Genomic DNA, 10888 nt, shown 5'->3' with positions numbered 1-10888 from the left:
CCTTCTTCCTCTTAACAAGAGATTCCACTTCTTTGGTAAACCACGGTTCCCTCGCTCGACGCCTTCCTCCCTGCCTGACCGGTACATACTTATCAAGAACACGCAGTAGCTGATCCTTGAACAAGCTCCACTTATCCAGTGTGCCCAACACTTGCAGCCTACTTCTCCACCCTATCCCCCCCAAGTCACGTCTAATGGCATCATAATTGCCCTTCCCCCAGCTATAACTCTTGCTCTGCGGTGTATACTTATCCCTTTCCATCATTAACGTAAACGTCACCGAATTGTGGTCACTGTCCCCAAAGTGCTCTCCTACCTCCAAATCCAACACCTGGCCTGGTTCATTACCCAAAACGAAAACCCAAAACCAAAATAATAAAGATTCTTATGTTCCAGTTGGCAAAAGTAATGAGATTTAAAAAAACACACTAGTAATTCAAAACTTCTCATCTTTAATAAAGTAACCCCTCCAACAGCTTTCAATACAGAATGGATTGGATATATATTCTTTTAAATATTTAATTGTCTTATGACGTGAGATTATTTCTTCCTAGAATGCAATTTCTCTTCGTAGTTGGGTTGGATCTTCCCTGGGCAGGTTTCATCAGTATCTGGGGTGCGGTGTTTGAGTATCGAAGGTCTGATTACATCTATGTCACGTCCTAAGTGATCCAACATGGTTGGGATAATGGTAGTAGGGGCATCAAAATCCACTAAGAAATATCTGAAATAAACAAAAGATCATAAGCAAACTCACTTTAAATAAAAGACTATTTTTCGAGCGCCTACAACCATCAATGTCCCCTATGGACATCTGGATAACTGAAAGATGATCAGATACACCAACACCATTGCAATAGATGCTGTGGGCATAAAATCGCTCCTATATTTTCTTCCCATCCCAAAATTGTTTAATTTTAAATCCTTTTTCGATACCAAGTTAATTCATTCATTTTTGTCAGGGAATTCTTTAAATTAAGAAACAAATCGAACATGATCATGTAAGCAAAATCTTGTGCCAAGAAATAGATCTGCTTTGTTCTCAATACTGCTAATACTCCCCACACAAAGTAGCGGCTCACTGCCCGACAGTCCGTCTCATTGTGTAAGGTTATTCTGCAACTGCCACTGATACTGGGCTGAATGTAACCAACCCTTTGAAGGCAAGCAGCGGGGACGGCTGGTAAGATGGCAAGGGGCTGGCTCGGGGGTGTGGTAGGGAGGGGAAGAGGGAGAGAGAGAGAGAGAGAATGTCTGACCCCTTCCGACAGCATTTCAGCAGCGGTGGGTACTTTAGTGTCCATTGGATGGCCAATTAAGGGTCACCTCACGCACCTCTGCTGGCATTTTACTGGTGACAAGAGGAACTGACACTGCACAGGGGGTGCCAGGCAAATCATGGCAGTGTCCAAGGGGATTCCTGGGCAGGGTGAGGGGGATAGAGCGAGGGGGAGCCCCCTTCCTGGTCACCCCATGGTCCACAAAGAGAAGAAATACACACTAAATTGTTAAACTTTAAAAGCATTAGAGAGACTAGGGTTTATTTTCATAAGTGGAACTAAGGTAACACTAAACTTTCATGTATAACTGGTTAGGTCATAGTTAGAATATTATGCCCAACCTTAGTGCCTTAACTTAATATATGAAGTCCATGAAGGGAATACACAGATTGATGAAGGAAAAACATGGATTAGTATGAACAGTGACCAGGGAACCTGGGCTCCTGATTAGCATATTCAAGGACTCATTTAAATTTTCAACTAGATGGAAGAAAGCAGAGGAGATTAGATAAAGATGTTTAAACTGATTTGTGGTCCATAAGCGTTAAAGTGGAAGTGGATGGTTTGTAATAGGAAAATTAATAAAGAATGAAAGGAAAGTGAAAAGGGCTAAATGAGTAGCTCTCTGAGAACTCCATAGATTTAACAGGTGTAATAGGTCAAATGGCCTCCAACCTCTGCTGTTAGATATTGAGAGAGAAATTAGTTCACATTGGGCTTGAAATGTGGATGGTCAGGAATGAGTTTTAGGTGCCAACATACTGTGCGAGATCTGAAACAGACAATGAGCCCGGGAACATGCAAAGCAGGAAACGAACACCTTATGGAAGTCTGCTTCCAAATTTGGTGGAAACTGGTGAAGCGTGACTCGCACACCCTCCACTCGGCTGATCCGAATGTACGGGTTACCGTGACGATGCTTCTTAAAGGGACTGCCTTGAGGCAGCTGGCAACACATTTGTTTTAAAAAACCTTACTGTAGTGTGGAGCAATAATACCATGTGTCTTCGTCAGCCTGGGCTCATTCTCTCCAGTTCACATCACAGTCCCTGGATTTAAGACCATAAAACCATTAGACATAGGAGTGGAAGTAAGGCCATTCGGCCCATCGAGTCCACTCCACCATTCAATCATGGCTGATTTCAACTCCATTTACTCGCTCTCTCTCCATTTAACGGGCTGGAAGCCAGCATCCAACCAATCACTTTGAGAGGGTGCTGGCCAGCATGCTGCACACGGGGATGCCCAGGTTGTGTACGCAGCTCGCCAGTTTTATGGAGGTGAGGCCCGAGGCCCAATCTGGGACAAGCTCGGTGGGAAGCTGGGTCCCAGACACAAGGGTCTATTTTGTACCCGATTCTGGCGCAGAGCGAATTTCCTAGCTCAGGACATAACTAAGCATATTTATAGACGTGCACCTCAAAAGAAGCAGCTGGTAAATGAAATAGATTCTGTTTGTGCACAGCAGCAACCAAATCTCATAACCTGCAGTTGGTTACGGTACATTTTTGCTTGTGCCGAGTTGTCAAATGAACTGTAGTCAACAGAACAAAGGTCAAAATGTTCCCGGGTTCAGGCCAATCACAGTGACCCCTGCCAATAAAGCCAATGAATATCATTACAAGTTCACGAGAGCAGCAAAGTAAAGGGTCCTCTAATGATTTGTACTGCCGTCACTCTTGGAGGCATAGAGGGGAAGTGTACGTTATAATTCGGCGTTTGTAATTTATATGGCTGCACTGTTGCTTTAGATTAAAATAATTAGTTAAAAGGAGACAGACATGTTGCATGAAGTAGCTTTTCAGACTTTAATTCAAGATATGGTTTACAAATACCAAGATGAAAAGAATAAACGAAATCCAGGTGGCGAATAGAAATTTATATATTTACTTTTTAATATTTAAAATGTTGGAGTAATTACTGTCACTGGTCACAATATAGCCCAAGAAATTTATTCCCCATGTGAATCCTTATTTACCCAATAACTCGTTTTGCAATACTTGGCAGCAATACAGAATGGATTTTTCCACACTGATAAGCAGTTTTGGAGCAGTAATGAAAGTTAAAAGGAATCTGGCTTTGCTGATTGGATTACATCGCGTACTCTTCCACACAGTTACTTCCTCAAACGGCACGCAGTGAAACTTTCCGCACAGATTTCTTTTCGGGCCTACATAGTCTCAGCCCATACAGTCTCCATCGGCGGGATCCTCCGCTTCGCTGGCAGTGTACCCACGGCAGCAGGTTTCCCGACGGTATGGGGATGGCCACAATGGGAAACCTCATTGGCCGGCTGCCGGAACGGAGGATCCCGCTGCTGGCGGGGGCGCGCCACACCGAAAAATGGGGCTGACGGGCCTCCGCTCCAAAATCGCGATCGGCGTGGGGGGAGAAGTGTCCCCGGATAATCACCGCGAATCGCGCATGCGCGGTCTACACGGCGCGGGTAGGGGGCCATTGACAGACACCCCTGCGGTGATTCTCCGAGGACAACTGGCCGAGTTCCCGAGGCCGTGGTTCTAACCACGTTTTGCCTGTCGGGATCGGCCGGTGGTGGCTGCAGACACAGTCCGCGGCCGCCCTGGTGGGGGGGCAGGGGGATCCTTCACTGGTGGGGGGGGCCTCACTGAAGGCCAGGCAAGCGATCGGGCCGCACCGATCCACAGGCGTGTGCAATCTCGGAGGGGGGGGGGGGGGGGGGGACCTACATTCCTGGTGCCGCTCCGCAGGCTGAGTCCACCATGTCGCACGGAGCGGCCACCGCAGGCCGCGGCCGTGCGGGTGCGCGGACTCCCGACTGGAAGTGCAGTGCCCCGTATCCGCAGCCAGAGCTGCGAGAAGCACTCCGGGGCCCTACAAGCCCCCTGCAAATTGGAGAATCACTCTGGACGCTCTGAAAGAATGTCCAGAGTGAAACACCCAAGGTATGATGCTGGCATGGGGACATAACCCCATTATTGGAGAATCCCGCCCCAAATCTTTCTATATAACTTTTGTCTTTAAGTAATGTGCAAAGCCATAGAGAGGAGTTAGCTTTCGCTAACCGGGTTGATGGCAAAGAAGGGAATGATTGTTAGGAGGACAGACTCGAGATACAGTCTGAAATGCTAGTAAAATCAGACGTTCTCATCTCAAATCATGCTGCAAAGTTCCCCAGCCACGAGAACAGCAGGAACATCAAGTGGGAGCAATGAAAGGGGAGGGAGAAAACTGCGACTTTGCTCTGCACAGCCACAATGGGCCAAATGTCCTCCTCTGAGCCATGAATCTTCTATGTAGGGTGTCATTGTAAATTGGAAGTGGAGAGGATAGTATGACCATTAACAGAGTGGATGGAAAACTGTGAACTGGAGGGAGGAGGTAGATGCATGGCAATGCCAACTGGATTGAAGAATTTGTGGTATCCTCTTCCTCTGGATTGGACAGGGTGGGTTAGAATGGGTGTCGGTGTAAACTGGAGGGGTGGGGGTAAACGGTGCTTGCACGAACTGGGAAGGAAGAGACTCCGCACAAACAGAGGTCACTCAAAGTTATGGAATGGACAGAGCAGTAGGGTGGGAAAATAATGACAGGCCAAAACTCGTCCGTCTAGCCTGGGGTGGGGAGGGTGTCAGTTTCTCCAAGTGGGTGGCGGGCAGGTGGGAAAGAGAGGGTTAAGTGACAAGAACATGGCTGACTGATATTTTTCCATCTCTTGGACATAACTGCATTCCAAAAATATTTGGAATGGAAATCCCAATGTATTCTTCGCAGCTCCTTACCAATAAAATTGGCTAATGTTGGAGGTTACTGGTGCTGACACAAAACAAAGCAAACAGGTTACTCTTCAACTAAGAGCTAACATGGATGGAAATAATTATTTGCCTTTTTAAAAAAAATTTGTCAGTCAATACCCAATGTATTAAAAATGTAAAGATACGACCAATACTCTACCAAAATAGCAACAACTGGAAGTACTGAGAGTAAATGAATCACATGTTTGAATAGAAAATGCAATCTCCATGCCACAAAGTGATGCTGTTCACCAGCAATGCCCTGCCTATCCAAAGGTCAAGCAGTCATCGCTCAACTCTGTCGTGCGGCACGGTAGCACAGTGGTTAGCACTTTTGCTTCACAGCGCCGGGGTCCCAGGTTCGATTCCCGGCTTGGGTCACTGTCCGGAGTCTGCACGTTCTCCCCGTGTCTGCGTCGGCTTCCTCCGGGTGCTCCGGTTTCCTCCCACAAATCGCGAAAGACGTGCTGTTAGGCGAATTGGACATTCTGAATTCTCCCTCTGTTTATCCAAACAGGTGCCGGAGGGTGGCAACTCCAGGATTTTCACAGTAACTTCATTACAGTGTTAATGTAAGCCTACTTGTGACAATAATAAAGAATATTATTATTTTCATTGCCCTGCACTAGTGTGACACGAGTGTCCTTACTTGGTGCCGAGTTCAAAGTACATAGTGTAGCCAACCTTGGCCGATCCGATATATCAAACCAGATGGATGATGTCTGTGCATATTGCAACAGGAGCAGCCTTGTAGTTTGGGTCTTTGCCATATCAGCAGTAACCACCCTAACTGTCACTATTTCCTGAACAAACTGGGCCCTTCTAGCTTGGGTTCAACAGCAACTGCAGGAAGTCATCATCATTTCAGATATGTCAGCAAACGGACAGAAAACTAGAACTCACACAACAGTACAAGAGAAAGAATTTCTCGTTCTCAAACTAGAAGGACAATTAACATCCAGTGATAAGTGAGAGGGGAAATAATCAATTAGAGATAGAATCATGGGAAAGCATGGTTCTTCTAGTGTGGCGGGGCAGGTACATGGATGTCAGCCAGAAAATTAGGAATGCTTAAAATTCAATTGTATCTATTGTTAATTCAGAGTTAAGTTGCCCGTATGAAGCATGTCAAATATAAATCTTTGTTCCTAAATTAGGCAGGAGATTTAATTGTCATGGAAATTTATGCAGGGAACAATCATAACTGTGCTAAACGCTTGGATATTTATTTATATAATCCTTACTCTTTCTCTATCACTTTTTAGGTGACCCATTCCTGCTCGAAGGTAAGTGCCCTGCAGTCAAGTCTGAAAGCTACACTAGACAAAGAGTTTTTACTTCACTGATCCCCCTCCCCCCTCAGGAGGGGCTTTGATGTAATGGGTTGGGAGCCCGAAAGAGAAAGCAAGCTTTGCCATTGCTGTTTGCGTCTGTGACTGGATTAGCATCCCACAATGAATGGTGGGGTTTCCCAGACAATCCGTCCCTGCCAACTGAAGGATTCCATTTAGAAGGACTCGGCCAGGGGTGACATTGACTGCATTCTAGGTTGGCTCATGAGGCTTCAGCAAGCAGAAGAAAGAAGCACAATGTGGAAAGGCTGCTTGCTCCCTGGTTCTCCCAGCGCTTCCACGGAGCTCTTGTGGGATGCGAGGGCCAGATGAGCAAGTATTGTTTCCTGCAGGTGGAAGAAAACAGGTGTGCCTGGAAGTGACAAGTGCAACGAGCAGCAGTGCACGGTATCTCACACCTGGATTCATGGTTGCGAGAGATTCGATGAACTCATGGGAGCAGGAAAGGTGAAAGTGCTACTTTCAAGTGCCAACCCCCACAATCTGACTTCCCCAGACTTCTCCAGCAGAGCAGGCCTCAGTCCAATACATCTTGCAACTCCACTCATTCCTCGCTCTCTCGGCACCTCCTCACATCCCCATTTTAACAACCAACGGTCACGTTCACCTTCATCGTGTTGCCTATCTCGTACCCACTGCCAATGGAGAGATTGGGGTCACTCAGATACATGACGACAGAATTAAAAATCAAATTGCAATGTGACACATAATCCCATGAATCATTAACATGAACTGCCAGCACTAACTGAAATATGAGCAGCCTCACAATGGTGACTATGAACTCTTTCTCCAAGCCCGTTCTCAATGTCTTTCATTCCCCACAGGCCCTTGAAGCATGATGCAGGAGGAACTCGAGCACTCTTGCAAGTACTGTTGCATAACTAATGTGTACCCTCCACAAGCGCAGGTACTCATCTCCAAGGGAGATAACGAGGTTGTTACATGGTTTGATGTACATCACAATGAAACAAAATGAAAATCGCTTATTGTCACAAGTAGGCTTCAAATGAAGTTACTGTGAAAAGCCCCTGCAAATGTTTCCAGTTAGCTAGTCAATTTTCTTTCCATCCAATATATCATCCAAAAGCATGGAGCTTGTACCCCTTTACCCACTCTGCTTGTAACGTCCTCAAATAATTCTAATAAATGTTCCTTTCACAAAACCATGTTGCCCCTGATGATTTTCGAAATGTCCTGCTATTACTTTCTTAATAATGGATTCTAGTATTTTTCTCAGTGACAGATGTTAGACTAACTGGTCAAAGAGTTTTCCTGCTCTCGGTCTCCCTTCTTTCCTGGATAATGATCATTTTAAAAATAAGGCAACACAAACTGTACGTCCCATCATAACCCCTTGCTCACCTTCAAACATACATTGTAGTAGTGGTTCGAAGACTTAATAAACTAACAAATCTAGCCCAAATGTCTATGTTGAGGTTAAAAGCCTCGCAGCGGAATTCAATGGAAAAATTTCTTAATTTGTGGCGGGTTTTTCAGGGAGTTTCCCGTTGGTTCTGCCAGCGAGTACCCCGCCGCTATCCAATGACAAGTCACTTTTTGGGGCCCTGGGGAGTTTCTCATCGGTTCAGCCCACACTTAGGATTTTGTTTCAGTACAGGAAAGCTGAACTCCGAGATCAGGCCGCCATTTTGAATGATAGAACTCATAGTGCAGAAGGAGGCCATTCGGCCATCGAGTCTCCACCAGCCCTTGGAAAGAGCAGCCCCTCCCTCCCCGGATCCACATCCGTCACCCACTCAACCTCCAGAGGCCCCCACTTACCGGCCCTGCACACCCCCACCCTTCAACCCCCCCCACCCTCTTCTCATGGGCATGGCTCACCTTGGGTCCTGACCCTTGGCACTGCCATCCCAGCTCCCTTGCACTGCCAATCTGGCAATGCCACCCTGGTATCTTGGCAGTGCCAAGGTGCCATCTGGGCAATGCCAAGGTGCCCACATTCTAGGGGGAGGACCAGGGGCCACCCAGGGGTCTCCGATGGCCCCGGAGACCCACCGGGTGCCGTTCCACCTGGTCCCCATTCTTGTGGACCATTACTGATCTGTGCCTGGCTGCAGCCTCCCTGGGGAAGCTGGTAGATCGAGGGAGGCTGGTAGATCCTGAGTAGGTAGGTCTCAAGTAGGTCCAAGACTTCCTTTAGCGAGCGCCATTTGGTCCCGTCCCTTTTTGGCAGAATTCCCATTCCGGCGCCTCGCGGGGCTTGGGCATATCCCGCAAGGCACAAAGGTTGCTGGGAGGCTGTGGGGAGGCTTCACCCGGGATCTACTGGCCGTATTGTGCTCTCGTTAGAGCGCAACGGGGTCACTGGGTCGCGCCCTAGGTTTCCTATATTTTAAAAGTATTATAAACACGTCCTGTTTTAGCATCCACTGGCCGAACCAGCCATACTTCCCGTTACATTAGTAAATTTTTTTTTCTTTTTTATAAATTTAGAGAACCCAATTATATTTCTCCAATTAAGGGACAATTTAGCGTGGCCAATCCACCTACCACGCACATCTTTTTTGGTGTGGGGGGGGGGGGGGGGGGGGGGGGCACGCAGACACGGGGAGAATGTACAAACTCCACTCGTACAGAGACCCGGGGCCGGGACCAAACCCGGTCCCTTGGCAGCAGTGCTAACCACTGCGTCACCGTGCTCCCCTCGTATTTGTAAACCCTACTTGTAAATAATGTAGTTGTTATTAATTGCAACTTCTGAAAACATGTTCCATTTGATCAGTGTTGACTGACTCGTCTAAGATACCGTAATTTCCAGTTTAACCATAAGAACACTGACAAAACATTCAATCCCAAATATCAGTGTCTTTTGCATTCAAAACAGTAAATTTATATACACAATAAACCTGCACATATTTGTTTGAGATATGTTTAGAGGTCAGTTGAGAAAATTTAGAATTTGAAGTTTAAAATTAAGCATTTGTGCTACAAGGCCTTACAACTAAACTGGGTGCTCAATAAGTCAGAGATTTATTTCATTATGACTGCAAAGATTTGTTCCTTAGATACAATTTATGAGCAGGGCAAATGTCTGCTGGACACCTTTATCTCATGCCCCCACCTTCAATAGGATTACGAGTGGTCAGTTTACATCCAAGAACTTGTATAGCCTAAAGGAATCCGAAACAAATTATGATTTAGAACCTTCAGAACTGCACAAATGAATTTAATGACATGGAAAATTTAACTTCAGTTTAAAGAAATCAAAATCCTCTTGCTCGCCTTTTAGCCTGTATTTCCGATAAACAGGAACTGTGGGATTATTTATTTCCCACAAAATCAGTCAATCGATCAGAGTGTCAACTGGCATAATCTTCCTCTGGTCAGATGGCGGACCTGTCAGAATGACACATGCAATAGTGAACTGCTGATATCTGTAACTATCTGCTCACTAAACAGACAAACTGCAGCCGGAACAGGATCCAGCTGCAACCTGCTCAACCGGCCCACAAGCTAAAGAAAATGCACTGTTAGTATATAAACAATTTCCATTTGACTTCTTTCAAATATTGCATTCAAATTGTTTTGTTTTTTCACAATGTGTGTCCGGATATTAAAAACTTTATTAACATTGCAAACATTAAGGAATTCATCTCCTTTTCATTGCAGATTTGTAAACAAATTCAGATCCATGCCTATTTGCTGTTTGTCAGAATTTCCCAGCGTTCAGGTGCTATTGTTCCACGTTCAGAGAGTGGGCAGTACTGATGGTTCGCTGAGTGCGTGCAAGTCATTCACAAAGAAAGTTTGAAACAAAAGGGCTGGATTCTTCAACCGCACCCGCCAAAAGATCGCCACAGGCAAGCCACGGACATTCCGGTCGCCGGGCGGGCGCGGGGGAAGAATCCCACCCAAAATGTCAAACAATTTCTGACAGAAACAAATAACTCAGGGACACTGCATGCCTCAACAATGATTGTGGTTGTTTAAATAAACACAGGATTAAAATGTCTTGGTAAAATCTATAATTGGATCTCAACTCTGGTTATTTGAACTCAGCGACATTGCTAACTAACCATTCACTTTTAGCAACAATTGTGACCACTGGATTTCGCCCAGTTGAAAGTCGTACCTAAATTAACCAAAACAGTGATTAGGCCTGGTTATAACGCAGTATAGCAGAGCAGGAAACATGACGGCTGGTCGCACTTAATTGTGGGAGAGGCCCTGTATCAGCCTCCCGGCAGCAGGAAAACCTCACCCCGATTAAGTTAGTGAGTACAAGAGACTAGTATGTGATTCCCAGCGGCGGAATGTCAACTAAACTCATCAATTAACCAATTGACAGCTGTTTTGGCAATTTAGTGGTGGCTCAGGGATTAAATGGAAGCTGTAACAGCCTTTCCAGCACCGTCGGAAGACCATCTAGCAAAGCCCATTCGATAATGAAGTCTGCACGTTCTCCCCGTGTCTGCGTGGGTTTCCTCCGGGTGCTCCAGTTTCCTCCCACCAGTCCCAAAAG

The 10888-nt window shown here is 46.1% G+C and overlaps 1 protein-coding gene across 1 annotated transcript in view; it reads right to left on the bottom strand.

The window, feature by feature from the left end:
* Nucleotides 1-508: 508 nt before the first annotated feature.
* The window catches only part of mrps6 (mitochondrial ribosomal protein S6), a 104321-nt gene continuing 93941 nt past the window's right edge, over nucleotides 509-10888 (bottom strand). The window contains exons 5-6 of the mRNA XM_072513381.1: nucleotides 9649-9762; nucleotides 509-724 (exon numbers count right to left, since the gene is read on the bottom strand). Of these exons, the coding sequence (XP_072369482.1) occupies nucleotides 9710-9762 (53 nt within the window). The 3' untranslated portion in view covers nucleotides 509-724; nucleotides 9649-9709. The remainder of the gene's footprint in view (nucleotides 725-9648; nucleotides 9763-10888) is intronic.

Source organism: Scyliorhinus torazame, chromosome 8 (genome assembly GCF_047496885.1).
Source record: "Scyliorhinus torazame isolate Kashiwa2021f chromosome 8, sScyTor2.1, whole genome shotgun sequence".
Classification (NCBI taxonomy): domain Eukaryota; kingdom Metazoa; phylum Chordata; class Chondrichthyes; order Carcharhiniformes; family Scyliorhinidae; genus Scyliorhinus; species Scyliorhinus torazame.
Note: the sequence above shows the minus strand (reverse complement) of the source record. Positions and strands in the feature narration are given on the sequence as shown.